Raw genomic sequence first — 27,259 nt, 5'->3', positions numbered from 1 at the left:
AACGCAACCCCATTTGAGCAGAAGACAACCCAATTGGGTGGAGAAGCTACAAGAATATGATTTCGACATCCAGTATGTACCTGGACGATGGAATCATATCGCCGACATGCTCTCCCGCAATCCAATCTATGCGCCTCGGTGTGTAGATTGTCAACGACGCCTCAACATGCATACGCAAATCAGCAACATGCTTGCCGGTGAACCTTCCTCCCACGCTACGACAGACGATCCACAAAACTCACCTACTTGCTGAGAAGAAGAATGGAGAAAGGTGCTATGCGAAAATCCATATTCGGATTATCTCGATGATATTTCTCAAAAGCCTCGACACCAGAAAACTTGAAGAGAACTCCGTTATACGTTTGAAAATGGAATAGTACGACACGAAGGACGCTTATACGTTCCTGAAGACATTCGCCCAAAGATCTTACGGAAATTTCATGACGAACTCACCACTGGAGGACATCTTGGTGTTAAGAAGACTGTTGCAAGAATTCTTACGGAATACTACTGGCCTACCGTATGCTCCGACGTTCTCAAATACGTTGGAACTTGCAAATCCTGTCGACAATTCAAACCTGGCCATTGTCGATACAGATTTCTTCGACCTCTTCCTCTACTTCTGCAAAGATGGCACACGGTTGGATTCGATATTTTCACCGTAGACAGGATAAACTCTTGTTTCGTTTGCATCGATTACCTTTCCGGACGTGTGATCCTGACATCAATCAAGAAATATCAAACCGGATTCCGGCCGATACCCTGTGGCCCACGCCTCCATTTCTTATGTATCCATCAACTCATTCGATATACCCATGTTCATATCTGAGGAGGGAAGCCTTCAGCTGTGGTCGCCAGCACTGCTGTTTCCACTGATGCTCTGCTACCATTGCTGGATCCGCCCGATGATCGCAATATGATCGAATTGCTGGTAGAGACCACTCCGGTCATCGATGGATCCAGCAACAAAGCATCTTCCGGGTCGACCTTGGCTCCGTAATCCAGAAGGGTTTTACAGGTTTCAATTTGATCAAAGAGAGCACTTAAGTGCAATGCTGTCCCCTTTCTCAAGGCGTGTGTGATCCCCTCCAATGCTGAGGATGAAGCGTCTTCGAAGCAGGAAAGCAAGATCTGCCGCCAGCCAACAAACGGCGTTCCGTCAGTCAAGCTCGCTTCTGGCACGTCTAAGCACTCAGCCTTGTGGTTTGCGCCTAATTTGAGCAATGCGCCGGCGGTGTTTTGGCGTCCGCCGATTACGGCAAAATGGAGCGGCGATAACTTATCCTCTGTCAGTGCCTCGATCCGCGCCCCTTTGGCGATCAAAGCATGGCAAATTTCGGTGTGTCCATGATTAGCAGCGAGATGAAGAGGAGTGCGGCCAAATTCCATGGTAGCCTCAATGTTCGCTCCCAATGAAAGGAGAGCGCGGGACGTTTCAACGTGTCCCCTTGAGGCTGCAATATGAAGAGGCGTGGCACCGTGTTTGCTGGGGGCGTTCACATCAGCTGCCAGCCGTACTATGAGATCGAGGCACAGGGTGGCTTGTCCTTCTCTGGCAGCCGCGTGCAAAAGAGCGGTTAAATCAAGAGCGGGCTTCAGCCGGTGAGGTTTTCCGATTGTTTCCACCTCCGGTGTAGACGGCTGCCGCGTAGGGGTCGGTTGATGTGATGTCCCATTTGATGGGAGTGCCGTTTGCGCATTATTGTTCTGGGTGGTTCCACGCACAACCGCCTCCGGCGAACGTCGAATTCCGTGTGGACTTGCTTCCGCTGTTATGGGCGGCGGCCTTGGAGCCAATTCGGCGAATTCGATGAAGGAGTATGAGGGTAACGATGTGTCACTATCAGAACGATGCGCAGCTTCTCATCGAAAGTGAGAGTCAATGCATTAGAAATGGGCAGGCTCTGATGACAAGGTGAACAGTCTCCATCGGGCTTACCCAATTCCGAAGGTCCAGATCCGCTATTGTGCGCCTCCGATAAGTTGGTTCCAATCAGAGGTTTCGGAGCCCTCACGACTGACGAGAACTCTGGTCTGCGCTCAGGCTCCTGATGCCAACATGATTCTCTCAAAGCCCACAAAATGTCCGAACAGTGAGGCCGTTCGGGCCTTTCGGGACGTACGCCACGTCGGATCAGATCAATCAGGACGCTGTCGTGAACCACCTCGGCGAATGGCACATCCTCTGATGCGATTTCATAGCAGAGCATCCCGAATGCGTAGACGTCCGTTTTGTTGCTGATTGGCTTCCCATTGAGTCGTTCTGGAGCTGCCCAGCGAAGAGTGGCGATGTTCGTGTTCTGTACCGCATTCATTGAGGCCACCATCGTTTTGCTTCTACTAAATCCAAAGTCGCTGACTTTCGGTGTCCCCTTTTCGTCAACAAGCACGTTCGTGGCTTTCAAATCACCGTGCACAACCTCACGGCTGTGAAGGTATTGCATAGCCATCGTAGAGCAGTTGCAAACCTTGCTCAGGGTGCTTCTCAATATGCTGTCAATCCAAATGCGATGTTGGGGCACAAGTAACTGGACTAGGCTCAAATGACCAAGACCAGCGCATACCTGCAAAAGAGTCCCAGACATCAATGGGCACACCATGAATGGCGGATGTGCTGATACCGACGCTCCATAGAGCTCGAGGACATGTGCGTGACAAAGGGTGTACCATATACCCACTTCCCTCGCAAAGTCTTTCCGATGCCTCTCTGTAACACAGTTGGCCAGAAGCTGCTTCACGACCACGGCCAAGCCAGACTCCCCGAGAAACCCTCCCAAACCCTCCTCTTGCAATCTCATCCTGGACTTCCACCTCCCACGTCGTGATAGCCCAGTCTGGAACAACGTCAGGGCCAACATTCCCACACAGAGACGCGAGAAGTCCATACGAATTCTTCTCAAACTTTTTCTCGGTCTCTTCTTTCAGCTTGGACTCCACTTTTTTGAGAGCCAGCATTGCGTCCAAGAACTGCCCAGTGGAATTTAAATCAGTCGACAACTTCAAGGCTGAATTATTCGGGTAAGATTTCCTACTTGACTTTGCTGCAACTCCATGGCCAGAAGCATCTTCTGCTGATTTTGCATGAGGTCCTCAAGGAACCTCCTGTACTCGTCCTGATCCGCTTTCGCATCTGCTTCATCCTGCCTTGCCACGTCATCCGATGTGCCCATCACCTCGACAATGTTAACGTTCAGGCTGACTAACAGGCTGGAGTGGAGGTTCGTTAAATCGCTATTGAAATCTACGATTTCCTGATCGATCGAGGCGGCCGCCATGATGTCTTTGAAGAATCGTCCCGGACCAGTAGTCTTCGTTCTCAGATGGCGCTCGATCTCTAAGAAAAGGACTGAAAGCGCCTTCACGTGCCGTTGTAGAACCTCGTTGCTGGTATAAAGTCCTGCATCCTTGCCTAGGTTCGATAGTGCGGACGCAAAGTTGAACCCGGTCCGCGAGGCGCTTAAAACGACGGCTGTTGCGCTGAGCAAGTTCCACGGTTTGCTGAATGCGGACCCCACACTTGACGGTCTCCAAAAGCACTCCAACTGGACCACAAGTGACCACGTCGAGGACAGCTTTGATAGGCCCCGCCTTGACGACATCAACAATGGTCCCCGTCGCGTCCATGGTGGCGGTGGCGGGCGGGAGTCGGATGCCATGGGAAGATGGGAGGGCGGACGATGGTGGGAAGTTGGGAAAGACGCGTCTTTTGACAGAGTGGCAGCATTTGAATGGATATACAGTACATGCACCCCCACATCGACCAACCGGGCCACACGTCTCCATGAGATAATCAAGCCATAGATAACACTTGATAAATGAACGTTGTCTCAATGAGAACATATGCTCCCCACACATCTCCACGCGTTAATCAACCGCTAACCATCTTCAGGATCCAAAACCAATGGTTGGTTGATGTTTTCCCTCGCGTTCCCAGAACAACACAACATTGCACATTGACATCAACACACACGATAACAACAACAACACAACACTCACAATCTGTAAACATGCAGTCCGCAGGAGGTGCTGGTGACGGTGCTGGGGGTGCTGGGGCTAGCAGTAGCGCCACTACCGCAGTGCAGGACTTTGGCCGCCAACAGTGGTAGTTCGGAAAGGAGATGCTGGCAATGACCATCGCACTCTTCCGATACCTGTGGTGCATGGGATTTGCGCCACGGAACCTGACGGTAGATGGCTTGGAGCTGTGGTGGTGGAGGATGGCAGACGTCCAACACATCGAAAACTTGGACCGTATGTCTCGCTCTGCCTCGGCTTTCGGAATTACTTGGATCGAAAACGCGGCTAGGGTCAGGGAGCAAATACGCCATCCAGAGACCGGTAGAATGAGGACGGTTCAGACCCGAGGTGTCTCGCTTCGAAAGGGAGCATGCGGAGGTAAGGCTTTTTTGGTCATGGCTTTTTTTTGGGGGTTTCTGCTCTGTGGTCATTCTTCATTATATGTGCCGCGTTTTGGCCTAAAACCCACGATCGTGATACTTTGCTTGTTTGTCCTCGGCTTCCCGCAGTTTCTGCTGCACTATGAGTTCAATGGATCGGTATGCCTCAGCACGCTTCTCCATCTGTACAATGAGCTCACATCGTGACTTATGCAAGAATGGGATCGACGTATCGTCCATACGTTGGAACACCTTTGCGTCAACTTGCCAATGCATCGGCGCCTGCGGAATTCTACCCAAATCAACCTCGAAAGGGCAGTATCCGGTGCTGTTCTGCGTACCGTTGTAGGCAAACTCCAACATCGTCAGTTTGTCAACCCAATCGTCTCCCTTTACATTAAGGTACGGTTTAATCATCTTCTTCAAGATAGAGATACACCGTCCGACCTTTCCGTCCGTCTGTTGGTGTTGCGCCGTGCTCAAGCTCTGCTTAGAGCCCAACAACGATCGAAACACCTTCCAAAAGTCTGCCAGGGAGCGGAGATCTCGATCTCCGACGATCACAGCTGCAGTACCTGTATAGCACCATACCTCACGGAAGTAAAGATGGGCCAACACCTCGGCAGTTATCGTGGATGCCGCAGGTATAAAGTATGCGCGCCCTGACAGATAGTCGATGAAGACAATAATACTGGCGTATAACGCATCACTATGCACCTTCCCCCACGCTCGATGCTCGATCTCCGACGATCACAGCTGCGGTACCTGTATGGCGCCATACCTCACGGAAGTAAAGATGGGCCAACTCCTCGGCAGTTATCGTGCATGCCGCAGGTATAAAGTATGCGCGCCCTGACAGATAGTCGATGAAGACAATAATACTGTCGTAAAACGCATCACTAGGCACCTTCCCCCCCCACGACCGTGTTATTGGCATCGAGACAGGGTCCATACCCATTGTGTGCCAATGTCGGTCAGGTACTGGGAGCAAACGAAGTAAGCCAACACGCTTATTCTTTGGCGACTTGCACCTTTGGCAAGACCCACAAGTCTTGATGTACCCTCTCAAGTCTGCGTCCATATTGGGCCAGTAAAACTCACGTAGGAGCTTGCCCAATGTACCTTGTACCCCCGTATGCGAGCCAGAGAGCAACGAGTCATGGTACGCCTGCAATACAGTCCCTCGTAAAGCAGCTGGCACGTAGAACCTATTGTGGTACAGTAAACGACCAGGCTCATCGATCGAGAAACGTTGATCGAATGTAGACTGTTTTTCCTTTGGCTGTGACAACGCATCTTTCCGTGAAGCGAAGTACTCATCAGCCTCCAAGGTTCGTATCCAATCCTCAAGCGTAACATTCCCCAAAGGAATATACTCGACGGACATCCCCATGGCCGCAGCGATTTCCACTCGCTTGTTATACTCGGCGCAGCGAGGAGTGTAATAAGGATTATGACTCAACACATCCGCGACGGTGTTCCAACAACCAAGTTGATATTCAATATCAAATTTGAATTGTTGCAGGAATTCAACCCATCGTGCTTGGCAATGGCTCAGGAAGGGCTGTGTCTGCAGGGAGACCAAACTAGCGTGATCGGTGAACGCGTGAAACGGGCGGGTCATTCTTCCGATCCTGCAAGTAATGCCTGTTCGCCTTGCATATGCTAACCATAGCTAATAGCTCTTGTTCGTGCACATGTGTCAGCAAGTAGCATCTTCCGCCCAAAGAAAGCTATTGGCTTTAACGGTGGCAGGTTCTTAAATCCCTTCACTGAGGTAGGCAACGGTGATGGGTAATGCTCCGATGAATCCGCTGGCTGGGCGAGCCATCCGCCTATCGCAAAACCCAATGCATCTGTGAACACCTATAAATCTCGCTCCGGGTTGTAAGACGCGAGCGTAGGAGCTGTGATAATAGCTTCCTTCAGATTAACAAAAGCTTGTTCTTCGACATTGCCCCAGTGCCAAGGCCTTTTGCCCGACTGTAGCTCTGTCAATGGATACGCGATGTATGCATAATGATCGACATATTGACTCGGTAATTTCTCAGCCCTAAGAAAGACTGAAGCTCTTTCTGTTTCGTAGGACGTGCAAAGTTTCACACGGCGTCCAATTTCGAGGGTGCAATGGCCATTGCCTCTTCTCCCAGGAGATGACCGCAGAATTCAAGCTCCTTCTGCATCCATTTGCACTTGGACGGCTTAACATAAAGTTTGTGCTTGGCGAGAACAGCCAAAACGCTATCCACATGAGCGATATGCTCCTCGGCCGTTTCCGAGAAGATTAAGATATCATCCAGGTAAGATATGACAAACTCATCGTACATCTTGCCCAATATCTTATTGGTTAACCTTTGGAACGTTGCTGGCGCATTTGTCAATCCAAATGGCATAACCAAGTACTCGAAATGACCAAACCGCGTCCGAAACGCTGTTTTGTCTCTATCAGCCTTGCGAACCAAGAGGCGGTGATACGCATCTTTGATATTCAACAAAGACTTGAACTTCTTTCCACGTACCCGATCCCGCATCTCTGCAAGATTTGGAAACGGCGTACGAGCCTTTATCGTTGCTTTATTCAACCCACGATACTCGATGCACATGCGGAGACTGCCATCCTTTTTCTTAGCAAATAACACTGCCGCGCCCCATGGGCTCTGCGAGTGTTGAATCCAACCGCGCTCGAGCATGAGAGTAACCTTCTCATTCAGCTCTTTGAGTTTGGCTTCGCTCATATGCCGTAAAGGATTAAAGACTGGTTCGGTACCAGGCTCCACCTAGTGGAACGACCGATACGTCGCAACCACCTTGCTTTTCGCACCTGGATGGTTAAACAAACCTGCGTAACTCATAGTTTGCCATCCATACCTTACTCTTTCGGTATATCAACATCTTGAGAGTATACGTTCGACGGTCAACAGGTAGTCGACACAAACGCCTGTTTACTAGTAGCCAATTAGTAACCCGTTTGTGGATTGGAAATCTACCCCAGTAATTCGATCCACTTCCAAACTCGGAAACCTCGTAGAGCACACTTTGCTTGAAGACTTGTGAAAGTTTCAAAGAGATTCGACCTACGGATATGGAAATATCGAAAAACGCGCTAAATCGTCTAACCTCCGTGTAGCAAAACTATCACAGTTTTGACCGAAACGACCCCCGATAAGGTTCTTCCCGATCTAGAGAATTACCTTGAATTTACCTGAACGTTTTGGGATTTTTGAATCACGGCAAAACAAGTAATCTGTCATCGCCTTCGTCATTAATTCGATACTTAAGCAAAAACGGGCGGATAGGAAAAGTCTTTCGGTTTTGGGACAGAGCTAAGCCATTAGGGTACTTCTTGATCCTCTCAAAGGCCTCTTTAAACTGATAGCTTCAGATGCTGTCTAGGATCACCGTAGCCAAAACCCGCCGACATCGGACACGGTGGATTTTGGGGATTTTTCGCTCAAAAGGCGGGAAAATCTATGCCCGAATTTTGGTTATTGCATACGGCATTTACCTGATTCGAGAACCTAGTTGTTTGTGTGTATTTGCTCAAGGTACTGAGCTATACAACATCAACGGAGTACCTCTGTCCGCTTCCTGGATGTATTCGTCGTTGTTTGAGGTTATGCGAGCTGAAAACGAGATTACACTGGCCAGAAGGTCGTCATCAGTACATCAACGGGTAGTACAGTTACCAGGAGTGGGGAAACTACTCCTGGGGGTACAGCTGCTACTACTGAGATCGTTGAGGAGCCGGAGACTTCTGTGGACGAACCTCGTGTTGAAGTTCGCCTGCCTCTTCCTCTTCGAACAACGGGACCTGTTCCAATGGAGGGTATCCAGGTCGGTGGACCTCCTCCGCCTCCTGCTGGTCACCGGCCCGCTACGGCTATGTTGACGATCTCCGTAGGGGAGCTCAATGCCCAAATGAAGACTGCTGCGGCTGCCGCTCGAGCAGAAGTTCGCGATCAACATGCCGAGGAACATCAGGCTCAACAGGATCGTTTGCGAGCTACGTTGGAGCGTGACTCCACAATGCGCCGTGATGTGCTGCAGGTTGGGTTGGTGGATCCATTCTATATCAAGCAGCGTAGACACCATGGTACATGGATCTTGCAGCATCCATTTAATGGCAAACGGCGCGAGGCCACTTTTGTCGACACGTTTTTGCAGAAGCATACGGAATTCATGGTTACTTTTGGTCTTCCGATTGACGACTTCAAGTACATGCAGAAGGTCTCGAGCTCGCTTGAAGGCGACGCACGTACCTGGTTCGACACCGCATGCAGGCTTGACATGCGGAAAGAGGATTTTGAGACGGCTTTCAAACTAGCCTTCTATCCTACAAACACGAAAACAAACGCGCTCAATGCTCTGGAGCGTATGACGTTTCATAAGTCGATGGATTCATACGTAACGGAATTCAAACGTATCGTTGCCGAGGCACAGCGCAACCTGGAGGTTATCAGTCTGGACGATTTGATTAACCTGTTTCTTTGAGGTCTTACTCACAATAGGACCAATACCGTCGGCTATGAGATCGCCCAGTCGTTATTGCATACGATGGTTGATTATAGGGAGCAACACCCTCTGCTCGCATTTCCATTGATTCGTTTGATGGATCGTGCGCTTAGTTTGTTTGCTGTACGTCGTCTCGCCAATAAGGGGACCGACTCAAGCGATAACGCGGTTGCTTCTGGTAGTAGTGCGCCTAAACGTGCTAATGTCTCTTCTGCCGTGGGTACTGCGGGCAAGAAGGGGGGAAAGCTAAAAAGGCAGAAGCTGCTGAACCTTATGCACACCCAGACCTCTCGCACATGAAGTGTTTCGATTGTAACGAGATGGGTCATTGTGCGCGAGATTGTCCCAAAAAGAAGAAGGATAAGAAGTCCGACGAGGCTAAGGATAAGCCGCGTTGGGATGCTGGTCAGAAAGAGGGTTTTCAGTAGAGACGTTTAATAAAGACACCGTTTATTCGTCTCATTGTGCAATGGTGTCCATTGAGGAGGAACTTGAGGCTATACACCCGGAGTCCGCTGATGGTATACTGGTTGATTGTAGCAATACATCTGCTGCGGGGGCGCGCCTGTGCCGGCCAGATGAGACTGAAACCGTTTTGAAGACTAGGCCTGAAGCACTGCAATTGCAACCCGATGCGTTGATCGCACGATGTGCATTTGTAGTTCATGGCAAGTTGAATGGCAAGTTTTGTCGTATTCTGATCGATACGGGATGCGCAACACTGATGGTACGTCAGGGATGGGTGTCGAAACATGGTTTCCAAACCTATAACCCTAAACTGCCCATTGATGTCGCCTGGGGCGACGACGGCCATACATTCAATGCCAACAAATTATTTTGTGGCGATCTACAGTTGTGGGGAGATGGACGACACCATTCCAGAGACAAGCTTCCATTTGTGGTCGCTCCTCTGCGGGTAGATGTTATCCTCAGATTGCCATGGATCTATATGCTTGACGATGTTCGTTTCGAGCACATAGAGGATGAGATTCCTGTTCTACGATTCCGTACAGATGAAGTTGAACACACCCTAGTTGCCAGACCAGTAACTAGGAAATGGGAATCCCAATCGTCCTGTAATGCGGCCGATCTGCGGTCCTTTGACATCAGAAAGAAGTCTAAACGCTTCAAGCCGGCGAATGCCTGAACGAGAAGACTCGAGTGTAGGAGTTGTAACTTATCAGAAGTTCACTCGCTTATCTCGCAAAAAGGTGTATGGGAAGTGTTACAGTTACATAGCCTACGCTATGGACATAGAAGCTGCAGTGAATGCGTCACCAGCTTATGTCCCTGCAGATGAGCGCCATCGCGCGAACCAGAGCCAGAGGTTCAGATGTGCGAAGCTACAGGACAGAATGTTGATTTGGGCGTGCCATCGGATCATCTTCTATATCCAACGTTGGAGAAGTACGTGGATAGTTTGTTTGTTGAGCACGCAGAGTTGCCGTCCGATGGAGGTGAAGATAACTTCTGTATCGAGCTGGAGCCTGGTACGAAACCAGTCTTTAATCCCTTACGACATATGAGCGAAGCCGAACTCAAAGAGCTGAATGAGAAGGTTACTCTCATGCTCGAGCGCGGTTGGATTCAATGCTCGCAGAGCCCGTGGGGCGCGGCAGTGTTAATCGCTAAGAAAAAGGATGGCAGTCTCCGCATGTGCATCGAGTATCGTGGGCTGAATAAAGCAACGATAAAGGCTCGTACGCCGTTACCAAATCTTGCAGAGATGCGGGATCGGGTACGTGGAAAGAAGTTCAAGTCTTTGTTGAATATCAAAGATGCGTATCACCGCCTCTTGGTTCGCAAGGCTGATAGAGACAAAACAGCGTTTCGGACGCGGTTTGGTCATTTCGAGTACTTGGTTATGCCATTTGGATTGACAAATGCGCCAGCAACGTTCCAAAGGTTAACCAATAAGATATTGGGCAAGATGTACGATGAGTTTGTCATATCTTACCTGGATGATATCTTGAACTTCTCGGAAACGGCCAAGGAGCATATCGCTCATGTGGATAGCGTTTTGGCTGTTCTCGCCAAGCACAAACTTTATGTTAAGCCGTCCAAGTGCAAATGGATGCAGAAGGAGCTTGAATTCTGCGGTCATCTCCTGGGAGAAGAGACAATGGCCATTGCACCCTCGAAATTGGACGCCGTGTGAAACTTTGCACGTCCTACGAAACAGAAAGAGCTTCAGTCTTTCTTAGGGCTGAGAAATTACCGAGTCAATATGTCGATCATTATGCATACATCGCGTATCCATTGACAGAGCTACAGTCGGGCAAAAGGCCTTGGCACTGGGGCAATGTCGAAGAACAAGCTTTTGTTAATCTGAAGGAAGCTATTATCACAGCTCCTGCGCTCGCGTCTTACAACCCGGAGCGAGATTTATAGGTGTTCACAGATGCATTGGGTTTTGCGATAGGCGGATGGCTCGCCCAGCCAGCGGATCCATCGGAGCATTACCCATCACCGTTGCCTACCTCGGTGAAGGGATTTAAGAATCTGCCGCTGTGAAAGCCGATAGCTTTCTTTGGGCGGAAGATGCTACTTGCTGACACATGTGCACGAACAAGAGCTATTAGCTCTGGTTAGCATATGCAGGGCGAACAGGCATTACTTGCAGGATCGGAAGAATGACCGTCCGTTTCGCGCGTTCACCGATCACGCTAGTTTGGTCTGGCTGCAGACACAGCCCTTCCTGAGCCATCGCCAAGCACGATGGGTTGAATTCCTGCAACAATTCAAATTTGATATTGAATATCAACCTGGTCGTTGGAACACCGTTGCGGATGTGTTGAGTCGTAATTACGCTCCTCGCTGCGCTGAGTGTAACAAGCGAGTGGAAATCGCTGCGGCCATGGGGGTGTCCGTTGAGTATATTCCTTTGGGGAATGTTACGCTTGAGGCTTGGATACGAAGCTTGGAGGCGGATGAGGACTTTGCTTCACGGAAAGATGCGTTGTCACAGCCAAAGGAAAAACAGTCTACATTCGATCAACGTTTCTCGATCGATGAGCCTGGTCGTTTACTGTACCACAATAGGTTCTACGTGCCAGCTGCTTTACGAGGGACTGTATTGCAGGCGTACCATGACTCGTTGCTCTCTGGCTCGCATACGGGGGTACAAGGTACATTGGGCAAGCTCCTACACGAGTTTTATTGGCCCAATATGGACGCAGACTTGAGAGGGTACATCAAGACTTGTGGGTCTTGCCAAAGGTGCAAGTCGCCAAAGAATAAGCGTGTTGGCTTACTTCGTTTGCTCCCAGTACCTGACCGACGTTGGCACACAATGGGTATGGACCCTGTCTCGATGCCAATAACACGGTCGTGGGGGGGGAAGGTGCCTAGTGATGCGTTTTACAACAGTATTATTGTCTTCATCGACTATCTGTCAGGGCGCGCATACTTTATACCTGCGGCATCCATGATAACTGCCGAGGAGTTGGCCCATCTCTACTTCCGTGAGGTATGGCGCCATACAGGTACCGCAGCTGTGATCGTCGGAGATCGAGCATCGAGCGTGGGGGAAGGTGCATAGTGATGCCTTATACGCCAGTATTATTGTCTTCATCGACTATCTGTCAGGGCGCGCATACTTTATACCTGCGGCATACGTTGCTTATTACGATCGGTCTTTCACTGACGCGTTGTTCTCCAATAAGACCAGACAACCCACATTACACTCTGGGTGCCCACATTCTCAGTCGTCGGGGAATCATTCTTAGTGCCCTCTCAGATACACCTATATTAGCTAAGGTTTCAATATGACTTGGGAGATGCCTTGGAACCCAGCGCTCACATACGTTTGCGCAGTCGCACCGACCGTCGCCAGGCTGAGCCGCTCAACTACCATCCCCCATGTTCAAACCCCACGGCCTCTGCATACAGGCAACGACCCCCCCAAATATTGTAGTACATAATGTGCACAAGAGGCTGCTCTTCAAAACTGTCTCATTACTTTATTTATTGTTACAACAAAAACAAAAGAAAACACTAATCTACGGAAACCTGAGCATCGTTTTCGTTGAATCCCGCAAATTCCTCATGACTCTCCTCCCCAGGGGTCCCAGTACGGCTCCATCCCTGTACGGGGGTGTTACGGTGGCTAATGATGACCTTCATGACCTCCTTGGTGATTTTGGGGCAGTGGCGGCATAGGCTCTTTGCTCCAAGTCCGCGGTGCATGCAGCATCCACATGGAAGAGCAATGCGCAGTCCAGGGCCACACGGGAAGGCATACTTTGTGATGTCGATGTGAGGTCCAAGCTTGACTTTGAGTTGGCCCTGTGCGGTGCGTCCCCGCTGCGCTAGAGGAATATCAGCCTCCCCAAGAAGCAGCCCATCATCGCCCGCAGTGAATCGATACATTCCAATTTTGTACGACCACTTTCCAACTGTCTTTCCATCCTTCTCGTATGTTGGCCCATTGTTGAATCCGTCAAAGCCACGTTGTGACACCTCACGGTGTTGGATGCCTCTTGCGCCGTCGTCGGTTGTCGAGTTGACCGTAACCTGTAAAGCAATGACCGCTGCGACCTCTCCCCCTGTCAACCTTGATGTCAGTGAGGACTGAAATGGCACTAGGAAGAGGTTCAAACATTAGCGGCTTGCGTCCACTAGCAAATGGTCTCAGGGAGATACCTCGGCGACGAAAAAAGCGTTTTTTGCAAAGACGGGCGACAAGGGAAAGTCCCTCAGTTTTCGAGCGACTCGGAATCCGTGAAAATGGAATGGTATCCCGGAGCCCACTGCGTTGATGTGTTAGGTCGGATATGAGATTGCGTGTGTATTGACTGCACTGGGTCCCACTGAAGGTCATGTCTACCTTGGCGACAAAAAAAGCGTTTTTGCAAAGACGGACAACAAGGAAAAGTCCCTCAGTTTTCAAAGCGAGTTGAAATTCGTGGATATGGAATGGTTCCTAAGCCCTCGCCGCGTAGATCTGTAGATTCAGATTCTAGATCGTGTCTGTATTGAATGCCCCAGAACCCGCCAAAGCATAGACCTACCAACGTTAAAAAAACGCGTTTCAGCAACGTCTAACTAGGAAAAGTCCCTCCGTTTTTGCGCGATTTGAAATCCGTGAATATGGAATGGTTCCCCGAAGCTCGCTGCATCGATCTGGTGATTCAGAATTTAGTTAGAGTGTGCAGGGGAAGCGCATTGGTCCAGTTTGAAGCCCTAAGCACTGCACACAATAAAATGAACGCTCCACCAATCTGTTTGAGGCTCCCCCACCTGAAACTTTCACAACAGACCAAGCATACCTATTGGAGTGAGCCACAGCGGATAGACCTTCCAGAACACGGATGGGAAAAACTTCTACTGATTGGACGTGTGTTTGAGGATTTCGCTTCCAGCACTTTTAATAGATAAAAGTCCACATTTTACTGATTATCAAGTCAAATAAAGTAGCTCAAACGATTCCCCATACCCTGTTTAGTGATGTCCAATATTGTCAGGATTGCAGGTTGGGGTTGGTTGTTTTAATGGGAGTGAACGGGCAAGAAAAAGGAGCTGTGGAAAAAGGACCGGCGGAGTTGTTTCCTGCCTCTCGACGCGCCTGCGCAAAGTATGTGAGCGCTGATGAACCTTGGAAGGCTTTGAAGATGTCTGGAACCTGTACCAACGTGGATACACAAGCCCACAATCAACAATCGTGATGGCCCATCGCAATTTGATGTCCATGGAGCGGAAATTGAGCCGTACTAGATCTACTAGACTTGCCTCTGGGTAGCACAATAAGTTGATGTCACTTTCCAGCCAGGGGGGGGTCTTCGCTCTCAACATTGAAGGGCATGCCCGCTGAAGCTCGAACCTTGCATCTGTCGCGTTCTTTTTTCCGCCGTCACTCGTCACACAAAATCTTTTCATTTCACCGTTCCAGCCGTTCCGTCGTCCGCGAAGGCAGTCTGCTCTGGTCCACCTCCTCCCAGAGCGAGCCCTACTATGCATTGCCTTCAGGCCCACGAATTTCTGCTTTGCGATTGCGATGGCCATTCCTAGGCATTTGCTCGCTGACATGGAGAGCTCTTCACAACGAAATACTCCAATAGATGTCTTTGGCTGGAAAGAAAATGCGGGGAGGATATTGCGCCGTTGGCGCAAGGTGGCTCGCTGTGGCTCGCGAAGGCGCTCGCTCTCCTCGCTCTCGCCATAAAAAACATTACGCTCGGTCTCTCAGAGCGAACCATACCCGACAGTGCCTACCTACCTGCCCGGGAATTTCAGTTTCCGTTTCCCCTTGTGTTGCCGAAAACACACGCCGAGGGCAAAGCCGACGTCGTGCGGGGTCGGGCGGAACATATATCTAGCCCGCCATATATGCCGGCGTGCGTTATGACGGTATGCAGGATAATATAAGTCACCAGCTCCTCACCAGCTCCTCCGATTTGGGTGCCCAGTTTTTGTAGATTACGTCTGCCTCCCCATTAACCCCTCACGTATGATATCTTATGGGCCCTTGCGCTGCCGGCGAGGGACTATAACACCTACGCTGTGGTTATCGCCAATGCTGTCGTCGTTTTGGCGTGGTGAACTCATTCGCAATAATGCTTGCTGTAGTCCAGCAAACCCAAGAAATTTGAAGTCAAAACCACGAAAAGCCACAACTCGAACTTTGCCGATCACTTCAAATAAACGGATTAGGCGGGAACCATGCAAGGAGAGCGGGTTCCCTAATGTGCGATGATGGGAAAGTCGCAGACGAGGAGGCGCGCTGATTAGAGTTAAGCTTAGACCTCTTTAGACGGACGAGTGCGAGGGACTTGTTTACTCGACGGGGAGTAGTAGACCTTGAACTTGCAGCTCGGAATTCGCTCCCTCGCCGACCTGCTAACCCCCTCTTTCTGAGCGGGAATCTCACTGCGTCTTGCGCTCGCCCATAGCCGCCGCTGGGGGACGCTGGCTCGAGGAAGAGAATTGTCGTCGAAAATGGCCGAAGTCCTGGGGCAAGTAGGCGTGCAGCACGGTCACGGTTACGCACATGCGCACGGGCAGCAGCACCTGCACGGAGGTCACATAGTTTCGCATAGGCCACCGGCAGTCGCTTTAGCGCCTCCACCAACGGTCAGGGTCAGCGGCCCGCCGCCCGCTTTGCCGCTCTTGCAGGTACGGAGCGGAGCTGCTGTGCCCCCGGGAATACCACCCCAGTCTGCGGGAACGGTCCCGGTAAGGCAAGCCTTTCAAGGCCAGCCAAAAACATGGACAAAGCCAGAAGTCCTTTGGAAGGTTTCGGAGCTTGTGTGGGCCCTATTTCCAAGGGATCCAAAGGTAGGTCGAAAGAGGCGTGCATATGTAAGCAGCTAGACTTCCGTTTCTCCAACGCTGACAACACCTGTTTTATCCACAGGTGCAGCGAGACTTCGCGTATTGGAAGGGCCTCGGGACGAGCTTCTTTGCCGGCGAGGGGCGTTTTATCTTAGAATTTATGATACCAGGGGCAGAGGCATGCTATGGTACGTTCATTTGCAAGTTCATGTAGCATCGGGAAATGTGTTTCCAAATCCTCTATCCTCCGTCCGTTTTAGATATGAATGTGGCGATGATGGCCCGCCACTTTGCCACGCTATACCAAACCGGACTGACGCGGACAAGTTTGACCCTCGGACAACCCGTCCACCCCATGAATAACAAGGAACAACATTGTTACCTCAGCTTTCCCCATACCCAATATCATTGCGAATATGCAGGTGGCCAAACGGTATGTAATGCGATACATCGGGTGAACATGCATCGCCAACAACGGAAAGGAACATGTACTATTGTTTATCATCGTCGTACCCACCGAACTCACGATGTCAAATTCCGCATTCCGCAGGTCATCTACGATGGAATACTGCTTGTCAATCTCAATCCTCAGGGCCAGTTTGCTATCTTTCATTTTCAAGCAAAGAAAATAACGGAACTCAACGTGGTGCATTTGCGCCCAGCTGTGGATGCATCGGCTTCGGCTCGCGGTGTAACCCTCCATGCCGTCACGAAGCTACCTGTCTTGTGTCACAGAAGGTTGAAGGTAGCTCGGGCCTCGATGCTACTTGTCCCAATGATATACGAAGCTCGCAAGACCAGCGTCAAAGGTAAGCTGATTCTGGTGCACCTCATGAATCAGTTCAGCTTGGACAACATATCCTGCCACTCATTACTCTATCGTCTTTCCTGTTTGATTAGCCGCACGGGCAATGTTCGCTCGGAACACATTGATCTCGTGGGTAACGAAAGACGGGCATCATGGCTTCGACAGCCTCGACCCAGCGTTGGCGGCCGGCTTACCTGCAGTGAAGCAGCAACTGGTGCACCATCCCCGTCAAACGCAGGGGCAAAGCTCAATTCAAATTCAAGGTGGAGGACAACAACTCGCAGGCCACGAGAAACAAACCTCACACCAGTTAGGAAAGATAGTTACTCAACAGAAGCTTGAGAATGTTGTCTCAAGTGCATCGTCATCGATATCGCCACCCCCGCCGTACGCAACGATGCCCCCGGGCGTTGGCACCAGGATCCCGTTTGCGCAGCAATCGTCGGCTGGGACTTACGGCGGCATGCAGCAGTCGTCTGTCGGACCTGCCCGAGCACATTCTTTGTGCATTGACGAGGCCACGGTACGCTTCGTGGAATTGACATCAGCGGGTCTCGACCCGTACGAGGCGGATCAAATTGTTCACCACCCGCAACTTCACCAACAGCAAGCACAGCAACAGGCGTTCGTCCGAGGGAATGGCGCTCCGTCGTACTCGTATCAAGGTCAAGCACAATTTCAAGCTGCAGGCCCTCCCTCCGGCTCCTTCCATAACCGCGTCGATCCTCGCACTGCTGCTTTCCAGCAACATCACCAGCAACAACAGCTTGCGCAGGCGCAGGCTGCAATGTTCGCTGAACATCAGCAGCAGCAGCAAGTATACCCCGGAGCATCATCATCACAGCAGCAGTATGGCGTGATGCGTGGGAGTAACGGTGTGCGTGGTATGTGTCATGTCCCCATCGCATTGGCTACTATATGGTTGAGTCAACAGCCCTTCTGGCATGTTTACTTATTTTCATCATTCCTTTTGTCTTAGGGCAAAAACGGCGATCCTGTGAGGACTTGGACACATGGGCAATAAGTCAAGCCGCGGCTGCCGCGGACTACCACAGCGCCCCGTTGTCCGGAGAATTGGACAATGTGGGGAGCGGAAACCCGCCTCGGAAGTCGAGCATTGGGGCCACCGGTCGACCGGCGAAGCGGCCCGCAAACCATGCCACCATCACGACTTCCGCTACGCCGACAATGACGACCGCGGATCCGATGTCGGACTCGGCCACGTCCCCCGCGGGCGCGGGCATGTCCCCTCAACGCCGCCTTAGTAAATCAAAGGCGCCAACAAAGCCGCGCAAACCCACGGCAAAGCAAATAAAAGCAGCGGCTGCAGCGGCTGCGGCTGCTGTCGCACATGGCGGGGTCAACGGGGCTGGAATGACGGGGATGACCGAGGGAATATTGTGATCATGTTTTGCGGCCTGTTCTGCTCTGTGAGCAAATTTTTGGGATGCTTTTTGTTTGTCTTCAGTTCGTTTTGTGAAGTGGTTTTTGTACCGTGGCATAATCACTGTACCCTCAATCATGACGGATAGGGTTCTATTCCACATAGTTCTGGTTTTCGTTTCGTTGCTTGCATGCCAATAGAAGGCGTAATGCTCGGCTTTGCGAAAGTGGGCATGTCATGGGATTCGGGTTGTGGTTAGGGGATAGGGATTAGGGGATTGGGGTAACCCTAACCCTAATCCCATGACATGCCCACTGTCATGGGAACCCTAACTTAGGGTTAGGGTTATCCCTTAACCCTGATCCCGACCCTAACCCGAATCCCATGACAGGGCAGCACGGCGCGCTTCCATCAGCACGTAGTTTCATTAACCCCCTCCCTGCACTCTATATGGACTGATGATCATAAGCATCTTTGGTCGCTGGAAATCCACAAAAAAGGCGACATGAACAAGGCTTTCGGAGCGAGCTAGAGCGGCTACCTGCAAGCAAGAGTGGCGGCTCGACGCGGGACTCGCGCGTATGGGGAGTGCATGACCAGCGAGAGTGGTCGGAGACGCGCTGTCGAAAGACACCCACACTCAACTCCGTCCACCGGTCTCCAATGCCAATGCTTCCAAGCTCATCCGCACTTCCCGCTTCTCATATATCCGGAAAGGAATTGAAACCGCCGCTGGGATCAACCGCCGCTTCGGTCTCCGTCGACGGGATACTGGAGGAACCCATTTGCGAGGGGGGCTTCCTTTTAGAGCCGGTGTTGCATATCCGGCGTAGCAACTCTTTTGATGCAGGTAGTTGCAGCGCATGCCAGCTGCATCTATGTTGCATGAGCACGGAACTGCCTGACGCTGCCATCACCCAAACTGGAATGTCAGGCGGTTGGGAGCTTTTGCTAAGGGCGGGGTACCCCGGGGTGAGATGACGGGTTGACGGATGAGGGAACGTTTTGATCTGGACTCCCTAACTGCATCCAATGCAAATGGTTACCAATGGATAAACAGTCACAACGGCGGATCGAGGGTTCGGTTCGTCAGTGCTTCTCTGGTCGCCCCGTCTGCGCTCGCCAGCAACCTCCCGTCGTCGGGTCTCTCGTACGCAAAAACTCTAATCCGTGCTCTTTACACCCAAGTTGCGCTCCCCTTCGACTATGAACCCGGTGGGCAGCCATGCCCGAACCGTTAGCACCATGGACTCCGTCCGACCTGGTGCGTCATTGAAGGCGCACCGTCGAAGGATCTGCAGCTTAGCGAAACAACTGACCGACAAGCGGCTGAAGCTAACTCGAGGGGGTCACCTGCGCCATAGTACCGTCGCCATCAAAATGGAAGAAACGACGTCCCGAAGGAGGCACTGTTGCTTCGCATCGTAAGTGTGGGCTGCACACGCATTACATTACACCTCCCACCTACCGTTGCACCGCCAAGCTGGGTTAGTGTCAGTTATGCGCATCCTGCGTCTCCCGGCCCACGCTCTATGTTCCAATGCAAAGCTTTCTTCTCAATAACAAGGGAGAAGGTCAAGAATACTCGGCGAAAAGCCGGAACACTCGGAGGAGAGTTGACCGTTGAAGCGCATCGAAAGACCGAAGTCCGTACCAGAAGGCTTGTCGCCACAAGACAAGGTCCCCACAAGACAAGGAAGACGGCCAATTTGCAACACAAAAGACGGACAGACACTTCAAAGTCAAAGAGTTGTTTACATATTCTCATATCATTGATTGCAGTATTCTAAGTAGTGTACTCGTATCAGTTACATCACAATTGCATCGTTCAAGTCAAAGAGTGTTTCAGATTCTCGTATCATTGATGGCAGTTTTCTAAGTAGTGTACTCGTATCGGTTACATCTCAGTTGTATCGTTCTTTTGTTCTAACTTGTTTTGACCGCCTTGGGTTTGTATCTCGCTCTGAATGATGAAAGTCAACGGTGAGCATTAGATGTTTCGACACAGCGCAACAAGAACAGTATGATCAACACACCTTAATTGCGATCTTGACGATGACGACAACGTAGCAGATAGATAGATAACTTGAAGTGGGAACTTGAAGACGGGGATCGAAGTCGGAACTTGAAGACGGGGATCGAAATCGGAACTTGAGCGCAGGGATCGAAGTGGGAACTTGAAAACAGGGATCGGCCCTCTTGACGGAATAGGGAGAAATAGGTTTGTGAGAAACGAATCTGACCAAGGAATCTGATCCACGGCAATGAAAGAAGTCACTTAACTTTGCGGAAGGCCAGAGCGATCCGAAGCGAAGTGTATTTACTTCAGATGCGCTCCAGCCTTCCATTGACTCTGACCCACGATTTGGGACCGTAGACTCGTCGCTGTCGTCGACGAGGTGCTGGTGGATTGGGTGCTGGCGGTGCTGGCGGAATGACTTGTTGTTGTTGTTGTCGGTAATCCTTGAATGTCGTGATCCGAATCGTGTGCCAGTCGATGTCGAAAGCTGGGAGAGGGAAGGGCGAGTGGTCATTATTAGTCGTGGCATAGTACTTTACCATTTCTTCCCAAGCGTCGAATCCCGGTAGGCCGCTCCAATATCTCTGCTTGTGTTCATCATGTCGTACGTCGGCGGTGCGTTCCTTGAGAGGCTCGGTGATTTCTTCCACTTTGTCGATGAATGCGTAGCAGCGGGAGGCGAAAATGGTTTCCTTGTCGTATCCAGTGGCGAGGCGAATGATGTTGTCGGCGAGTCCGTTGTAGAAGTATTGATCGGCGATCGGGTGAGTCTTGACGAATATGGCGGCCGCGAGAGAGGAAGGGGTGAATGTGAGCGAATCTTCGTAGAGGGTGGCGACCTCTAGCATGTCGAAAGCTTCCGATAAGAATGCTTGTCGTCCGATGTGGTGTCGATCCTTGAGGAGTTGAACGATGCGGAAAGACCGAGTGAGGAAGTCGAAGGCGGTTGGGACTTGAAGCTGGCAGGAAAGATCCAAAATAATACGACGTTCAAGGTTAATAATTCGTTGGCAAGCAAACCTATAGGAGTCGTGCCCGACGTGTCGGTCGGGAAACGAAACCACCATGAAATCCCGTTTCCTGAAGATTGTCAATTGGTGAAGCTTGGTGGCGAGGAAGGCGATGGTGATGGGAATCATTGAGATGTCGGCGAAGTCGAAGTCGGCGGAAGTTTTCCTCATGAAGTCGTCCAAGAGAGCGATGGCGGAGTGGTATGTGTCCCGGTCGGCGAAGTTCGAAAGAATGTGTTGGATGTGGTCGATCATATTGGCTCGGGTGAGTGGCGTTACGTCGTAGCGGTGGGTCCAGGTGCGCTGTGGGAAGGTTAACGCAGCATTGTTTGGTACGGCGGGCATATTAATTCCAAAATACCGGTCCTCTTTCTTCATGTCGGTGTTCCAGTTCTCCAGTATTCCGCGGAGCTCGGCCCTGTTGGTTTGGCACTGTATGACGTCCATGTTGTCGATATCCATGAGGTTCAAGTATTCGTCGTTCCACACTCGATCGGCGATTCTCGGCATCTGAACAAATGAGAGGTGAAAGGAAAGGACAGTGAGTATGTATAAGGGACAACGAAGTCAGAGTGTAGTAAGTAGTAAGGAGGAGAGGAGGGAGACAAACGCGTCGAGGCAAAAGGCAAAAACGCGTCCGAAACCCTGTCCGAAACCCTGTCCGAAACCCTGTCCGAAACCCCCCTCAGTGGTGTCTGAGGTCGAACATCAAAGACCCACCCACCAACGACAACGACAAGAGAGACACCAGAGCGCCACCAAAGGCAACGAAGGTCAACACGCCATAGGCACGAGGAAGTCAGGTCAGGAAGCCAATGTCCGAAGGATCAACGCGCCTTGGGCACGAGAAGCGGACGCGCCAATGGCACGAGAGAGGATAATAATGCCGTGACATGGGGACAGAGCAGAGCGGCAATGATCCAAAAGGTCCGCAACGCGCCAAAGGCAACGAAGGTCAGGTCGACACGCCATAGGCACGACGAAGACAGGTCAGGAAGCCAATGTCGGAAGGATCAACGCGCCTTGGGCACGAGGGAGGAGGAGGATGACGCCGTGACATCTGGCACGGAAGAGGGAAGAGTGTGACCACTTACATTGTCGATAATGCGGAGTTTGCTCTCGTTATCCAACCAGTTGCTTTCAGTCCGGTCAACAATGGTGTCCTCTCGCAGACGAGCCGCTTGAGTAGCCACAGTAACCCTCGATTCAGCGTTTCGGAACATCGGGCCAGTTTTGGATATTTCAGTTTGGCAATTGGGTCGCTTGATAGGCTTTTTACGGCGGTCTCTTGCTCGCTTGCTTCTCTTGATATCCTGTAGTACGACTACGGCGTGCACTCCTGTGATTTGATAGAAAGGATGGAAGGAGATGAGTATGGTGAAGCAGGTTGGTAATAATGATCGTTAGTTGGGAAGGTATAGGGAAACTTACTGTCTTTCAAAAGTGCGAGGAATCAAAACGGGATGCCCGGGGGCCCTGCCTTTTTATAGACCTGGCGACGACAGCCCGAACCTGGCGACGACAGCGCGGTGTCTTTTTCCATGGCTGTGCCACCCGCAATCTGTCCCACCCTGTCCCACCCTGTTTGTCAGCGAGAACATGTGCAAATGGCGCAATCGAGCGCTGCCATAAGCGGGCATGAGAGCCAAGGCTCGGTGTGTATGTTGCTGATGGTTTGGGTTTGGGTCTGGTTGCTTACCCCTTGAAAACGCGCGTCTCGCGCGTGAAGTTGCGGGAAGAGCCGGGTTGGATTGAGTCTTGGAGACCCTCGTGTTAGTTTGAGCGTCAACTTTGAATATCAGAAACGCACGCCGGCGATCGAGTGGGCGAAGTTGGGAAAACCCACTAAGTTTCAATCGTTCTCCACACAGGCACGTCGAAATCTGGTCTCCATGGTGATTTCTGTCTTTGAAAACAGAAAGGGGATTTACTGGAAGTCGCTCTAACGAGCCGCCACCGGTTTGGGTTGCTACTAGCCTTCCATTTGCGCACCTCTGGAGCCCATCAGGGTCGACAGAGACATCCAGGGAGGCGCCAAGCTTCGTTACGTACCTTCTCCATCGCCATCGAGATGGTCGGCGAGTTGGTCGCTGTGGAGGTGCGAGGCTGCAGTTCGCCCGGAAGGCATGTAAAGTCCGAGCGCGAGGCTGTAAGTTCGAGCGCAAGGCCCTAAGTTCGCGGGAAGGCTGTAACCCTAACCCCAACCCATCATCCACGTGTGATGGCAGTTCGTTTCTTGCGGTACGTATTACCTCCGCTGAACACCGGGCGGGAGGGGGTATGGCATGGTGACGCCAGCATGACGGGCTTTGACAGTGCGAAGTTGGGGGGGCGGGGGGGGCGGGGGGGGGGGGGGGTGTCAAAAATCGAAATTAGACCGCAGGCAGGTGGCATTGTGTGGTTCATTGAAGCATCAAAGAGTCTCTCGAGTCCTCTCGTTCGAGCATTCGCTATTCAGAGGAGGGTAGCTGGCACGGATGCGCCATGGCAGCTTGCGGGAGGAAGCTGACGAGGAATCACACCGCACATCTCGCTCAGGATCGGTCGACGACACACATCTCGGAAATACCACCCAACAATCGGCAACGGAAGGGATCCAGATCGACATCTTCATCCAGTTACTTTATAATTTCGTAAAGTAACTGCGGCTTTCCCATATCGCCGTCGTATTTGGAATCTCTTTTAACGGCTGGTTCTACGAATCACGGTCGTAGCGGTGCTGGGCGTGGGCGATACCATCCTTCTTGATACGACGGCCCCTTCCGCTTCTTTTTCCTCTGCGGTCTGACGCAGGGCAGTTTGCTTCATGATGACTTCCATGATCCTTCTTTGATCTTCCATCATCCTTCTGTGATCTTCCCTGGCCTCTCCAGCGTGAGAGTGGCCTTCTCCAGCGTGAGAAGCCTTTCTTCGTGCGCCATCAGGCGCCATCCTTTCTTCTGCTGCCTCCGGGCGTCTCTCCCGGTCTCTGATCTCCTCGTATTCCTCTGCGGCTCTGCGTGCCGTGTGCGCCGTGTGCGCTTCTGCAGTGAGATCTGCTGTGCGGGATCGAGTGAGGGATCGAGTGCCGTAGGGGCTTCGGTTTCGGTAGTGGCTTCTGCAGTGCGAGATCGGGTGCCGACGGGGCCGCCCGATCGTTTCACTACCCCTACTACTTCTTTGTACGATTCTGAACCTTAGATCTATTCGGCTCTGAGGTCTGCTTGCAATACTGCCCAGCCAAGCAACAGAGTCTGCGTCAAATAGCCCAGGCCACAGCGGAAACAGGGGCGCGCTGTCTACGCCGGTCGGTCTATGAGAGGGAAGCAGGGTGGGGAGAGATTCTGGAACGTAATCAAGTAACGTTTTCTTCACTTTTCAATACTGTACAGTACATCCGGTCCTTACTGTATTGCAGGTTGAAGCAGCACCCGCACGCTGGGGGCCTGGGAGGGCGGAGTTGGCCCGTCATTTTGAGATTCGCTCACGCGTTCAAGACCGACCGAATCGGCAGAAAACTTGCAACCCTTGCAACACTTCTGGTTGACTGCCCAGTGCCCGCTGATAGACCTCCACGTATACATACAGTAAATACTGCATACTGCAGGAAAGCTCTTCTCGTCTTTCTCCCTGGTCAGGACTTAGGTAAGGCTACTGCCATCCCCCGAAGGGAAATTTCGTTATTTCTTTGCTGACCTGCTGAACTTAGAGGGTAGCAAGGTCAGACCACAAAAAAGGCGGACCTTTGACATTATATTTCGTAAATAGAAATGGCATCCAAAGACGAAGCTCTCAACAAAATGGAAGCTGAGGGAGGAAAATCCGACTCGAGACCGGTTGTTCCATCGGCAGACGCCCGCGACCCAGCCTACTTCCAGTACTACGCGCAATTTGTCCACCAACAGGTTGGTAACTTTCATGGGGGACTGTACAGCAAGAATTGGACAACCAGACGGTCCCCACACCCGCAAAAGGTACTCTAACAGATGCCTGTGCAGAATATGTTGCAGGATACCGTCCGCACTTCGGCGTACAATGCTGCAATAGTGGGGAATGGGCCGACGATGTTCAAGGATAAGCTGGTGATGGACATTGGGGCTGGGAGTGGTGAGTTCCCTCATGATTTATGAGCGGTGGGAAAGTCCGGGCGGGTGGGAAATTCCAGTTCGGAAAACCTAACCTGGCCAATGTCGTCAGGCATCTTGTCGTACTTCGCATGTCAGGCCGGCGCACAGAAGGTTTACGCTGTAGAAGCAAGCGATATGTCGAAGAAAATCCAAAAATTGGTCGACAACGCCAGCCGGCGCAATCCATGGCTAAAAGACCGGATAGAAGTCGTTGCAGGTACGCAGATGCAGAGGACGTGAAGCGTCTCGTGCAGTTTTACACGCGAAAAGGAGTCCCCCAACCTTTCGTTGGCCGTCACACCGAAAGATTGAGAATCCGCATAAACCACAATCCCAATCAAAAACAACCCACACACATATACACAACAGACAAGATCGAGAACTGCAACTTAGCGAAAGTCGACACATTAATCAGCGAACCTATCGGAGTGCTCCTCGTGCATGAGCGCATGATCGAGTCGTACCTCGTTGCGAGAGACCGGTTTCTGAAACCTGGTGGGGCTATGATTCCGTCGAATGGGAATATATACCTGGCGCCTTTCACGGACGCAAATTTGTGGACGCAGACGATGGCGAAAGTGCGGTTTTGGGAGCAGGTGAGTGAAGATATGCCGATGGCATGATCGGCTTTGGTACAAGCACATTGACTTGTGGACCGTCCATTTGCCTCCTCTCTCCGCATTAGTCGAACTTCTACGGCGTGGATTTCAGCCCATTAGCCCAGGACGCCCGTGACGAGGTTTTTGGACAGCCGGTAGTCGGCTGCTTCGACTCTCGCATCCTGCTTGCTCAACCTGTTTCGCATTTCGGTAAGTCCTTATAGTTCTCCGTTGCAAGCTCACGCGCCCACCCTTTTGCACCCCGGGAAGCTTATGTATTTTTTTTCTCCGCAAATGTGTGGCAGTGGACTTCATGACGATAACGATAGCCGAGCTGCAGAATATCGTCATCCCTTTCACGTGGAAGGTGCCGTTCACCGGTGAGGCCTTTTTTCCATTCCGCGCAATTCCCATGCGGGAGTGTCTAATCTTCGTTTGTTGCTCGGCACAGCCCTCATACATGGGATCGCTGGATGGTTTGACATCAACCTCGGCGGCATGATACTCAACACCGGGCCTTACGCGGAACGCACGCATTGGCAACAGGTTCGGTTCTTACTGAAAGGTTCGTAGACCGCGCACCCGTTCGTTTTCGACAACAAATCCTAACTCCCAACCTGTCGCCTCCCTTTCCCCTACAGAACCACTAGCAGTCAACGCCTTTGAAACGGTCAAAGGGTGGATGCGTCTCACCGTCAACATGTCCCGTTCTTACGATATCGTCGCCGAGATCGTCACGGGGGATGAGACACCGACGTCCGATCCGGCAGATATAACTGCAGAAGGGGCAGGGGACGAACGGGCGACGCCAGTGGGGTATGGTAAACGCCGTGGCGCATGGGCGTTGCATGAGCAGACGTATGTTTACGGGGCTGACTTGGATTATTCTAAGGTTCGTGTTTTTGCTTGGGTATATTTTGCGCTTGCACATCATCAGTCCCTAAAAATTGTCTCTCATCAAAAGCCTGAGTTCCTCGCCATGTACACCCCCGAAAACGCTGCTCCGCCGGAAATCAATATGGACATAGGGATGGGAATTGGCGGTATACCTGGACTGGTGGATATGGACTTGACGGCGGCAGACTTGGACGCGCTTGTTGGGAGGTCGTGAGGTTCGGCGGCATGAGGGCATAATGCTGCTCTGCGTACTG

The 27,259-nt window shown here is 51.5% G+C and overlaps 8 protein-coding genes across 8 annotated transcripts; 3 read left to right on the top strand and 5 right to left on the bottom strand.

Annotated features, from left to right (window-relative positions):
* Positions 1–568: 568 nt before the first annotated feature.
* On the bottom strand, positions 569–2,944 carry EV422DRAFT_113801 (uncharacterized protein). The gene is made up of 3 exons (XM_053064621.1): positions 2,565–2,944; positions 1,940–2,493; positions 569–1,859 (listed from the first exon to the last, which is right to left on the bottom strand). Exons 2-3 carry the CDS (start codon positions 2,448–2,450, stop codon positions 820–822), a joined length of 1,551 nt encoding a protein of 516 aa, XP_052924338.1. The 5' UTR covers positions 2,451–2,493; positions 2,565–2,944; the 3' UTR covers positions 569–819.
* On the bottom strand, positions 2,709–3,715 carry EV422DRAFT_113804 (uncharacterized protein). Its single transcript, XM_053064622.1, has 2 exons — positions 3,038–3,715; positions 2,709–2,967 (listed from the first exon to the last, which is right to left on the bottom strand). The coding sequence occupies exons 1-2, from the start codon at positions 3,654–3,656 to the stop codon at positions 2,897–2,899; spliced, it is 690 nt and encodes a 229-aa protein (XP_052924337.1). The 5' UTR covers positions 3,657–3,715; the 3' UTR covers positions 2,709–2,896.
* Positions 3,716–3,931: 216 nt separating this feature from the next.
* Positions 3,932–4,963, top strand: EV422DRAFT_534831 (uncharacterized protein). Its single transcript, XM_053070698.1, has one exon. It carries the CDS (start codon positions 4,119–4,121, stop codon positions 4,602–4,604), a length of 486 nt encoding a protein of 161 aa, XP_052924336.1. The 5' UTR covers positions 3,932–4,118; the 3' UTR covers positions 4,605–4,963.
* A 10,579-nt stretch (positions 4,964–15,542) lies between these two features.
* Positions 15,543–18,616, top strand: EV422DRAFT_534808 (uncharacterized protein). Its single transcript, XM_053070697.1, has 6 exons — positions 15,543–16,184; positions 16,264–16,369; positions 16,442–16,614; positions 16,732–16,990; positions 17,082–17,873; positions 17,969–18,616. The coding sequence occupies exons 1-6, from the start codon at positions 15,846–15,848 to the stop codon at positions 18,391–18,393; spliced, it is 2,094 nt and encodes a 697-aa protein (XP_052924335.1). The 5' UTR covers positions 15,543–15,845; the 3' UTR covers positions 18,394–18,616.
* A 1,840-nt stretch (positions 18,617–20,456) lies between these two features.
* Positions 20,457–22,269, bottom strand: EV422DRAFT_113436 (uncharacterized protein). Its single transcript, XM_053064620.1, has 2 exons — positions 22,124–22,269; positions 20,457–21,913 (listed from the first exon to the last, which is right to left on the bottom strand). The coding sequence occupies exon 2, from the start codon at positions 21,911–21,913 to the stop codon at positions 20,699–20,701; it is 1,215 nt and encodes a 404-aa protein (XP_052924334.1). The 5' UTR covers positions 22,124–22,269; the 3' UTR covers positions 20,457–20,698.
* Positions 22,270–22,845: 576 nt separating this feature from the next.
* Positions 22,846–23,739, bottom strand: EV422DRAFT_534802 (uncharacterized protein). Its single transcript, XM_053070696.1, has 3 exons — positions 23,632–23,739; positions 23,275–23,552; positions 22,846–23,175 (listed from the first exon to the last, which is right to left on the bottom strand). Exons 1-3 carry the CDS (start codon positions 23,702–23,704, stop codon positions 22,888–22,890), a joined length of 639 nt encoding a protein of 212 aa, XP_052924333.1. The 5' UTR covers positions 23,705–23,739; the 3' UTR covers positions 22,846–22,887.
* A 15-nt stretch (positions 23,740–23,754) lies between these two features.
* EV422DRAFT_534800 (uncharacterized protein) lies at positions 23,755–25,015 on the bottom strand. The gene is made up of 2 exons (XM_053070695.1): positions 24,801–25,015; positions 23,755–24,741 (listed from the first exon to the last, which is right to left on the bottom strand). The coding sequence occupies exons 1-2, from the start codon at positions 24,964–24,966 to the stop codon at positions 24,086–24,088; spliced, it is 822 nt and encodes a 273-aa protein (XP_052924332.1). The 5' UTR covers positions 24,967–25,015; the 3' UTR covers positions 23,755–24,085.
* Positions 25,016–25,182: 167 nt separating this feature from the next.
* Positions 25,183–27,219, top strand: EV422DRAFT_497920 (S-adenosyl-L-methionine-dependent methyltransferase; the record flags this gene model as incomplete). Its single annotated transcript, XM_053067975.1, has 9 exons — positions 25,183–25,287; positions 25,381–25,489; positions 25,580–25,726; positions 25,879–26,105; positions 26,195–26,318; positions 26,414–26,488; positions 26,560–26,673; positions 26,750–27,006; positions 27,073–27,219. 9 exons carry the CDS (start codon positions 25,183–25,185, stop codon positions 27,217–27,219), a joined length of 1,305 nt encoding a protein of 434 aa, XP_052924331.1.
* Positions 27,220–27,259: the final 40 nt, after the last annotated feature.

The sequence above is a fragment of the Fimicolochytrium jonesii genome (genome assembly GCF_025526975.1).
Source record: "Fimicolochytrium jonesii strain JEL569 chromosome Unknown EV422scaffold_17, whole genome shotgun sequence".
NCBI classification, from domain to species: domain Eukaryota; kingdom Fungi; phylum Chytridiomycota; class Chytridiomycetes; order Spizellomycetales; family Powellomycetaceae; genus Fimicolochytrium; species Fimicolochytrium jonesii.
Note: the sequence above shows the minus strand (reverse complement) of the source record. Positions and strands in the feature narration are given on the sequence as shown.

Coding starts and splice junctions, on each gene's coding strand:
- EV422DRAFT_113801 (XM_053064621.1), bottom strand. CDS start 2,450: ATGGCTATGCAATACCTTCACAGCCGTGAGGTTGTGCACGGTGATTTG. Junction 1,860..1,939: donor ATCTGGACCTTCGGAATTGG/GTAAGCCCGATG, acceptor TTCGATGAGAAG/CTGCGCATCGTTCTGATAGT.
- EV422DRAFT_113804 (XM_053064622.1), bottom strand. CDS start 3,656: ATGGCATCCGACTCCCGCCCGCCACCGCCACCATGGACGCGACGGGGA. Junction 2,968..3,037: donor GGCCATGGAGTTGCAGCAAA/GTCAAGTAGGAA, acceptor TCCACTGGGCAG/TTCTTGGACGCAATGCTGGC.
- EV422DRAFT_534831 (XM_053070698.1), top strand. CDS start 4,119: ATGCTGGCAATGACCATCGCACTCTTCCGATACCTGTGGTGCATGGGA.
- EV422DRAFT_534808 (XM_053070697.1), top strand. CDS start 15,846: ATGGCCGAAGTCCTGGGGCAAGTAGGCGTGCAGCACGGTCACGGTTAC. Junction 16,370..16,441: donor AGGGGCAGAGGCATGCTATG/GTACGTTCATTT, acceptor CGTCCGTTTTAG/ATATGAATGTGGCGATGATG. Junction 16,991..17,081: donor TCGCAAGACCAGCGTCAAAG/GTAAGCTGATTC, acceptor CTGTTTGATTAG/CCGCACGGGCAATGTTCGCT.
- EV422DRAFT_113436 (XM_053064620.1), bottom strand. CDS start 21,913: ATGCCGAGAATCGCCGATCGAGTGTGGAACGACGAATACTTGAACCTC.
- EV422DRAFT_534802 (XM_053070696.1), bottom strand. CDS start 23,704: ATGCTGGCGTCACCATGCCATACCCCCTCCCGCCCGGTGTTCAGCGGA. Junction 23,553..23,631: donor TACGTACCGCAAGAAACGAA/CTGCCATCACAC, acceptor GCTCGAACTTAC/AGCCTCGCGCTCGGACTTTA. Junction 23,176..23,274: donor GAGACCAGATTTCGACGTGC/CTGTGTGGAGAA, acceptor GCTCAAACTAAC/ACGAGGGTCTCCAAGACTCA.
- EV422DRAFT_534800 (XM_053070695.1), bottom strand. CDS start 24,966: ATGTATACGTGGAGGTCTATCAGCGGGCACTGGGCAGTCAACCAGAAG. Junction 24,742..24,800: donor CGTGCGGGTGCTGCTTCAAC/CTGCAATACAGT, acceptor AGAAAACGTTAC/TTGATTACGTTCCAGAATCT.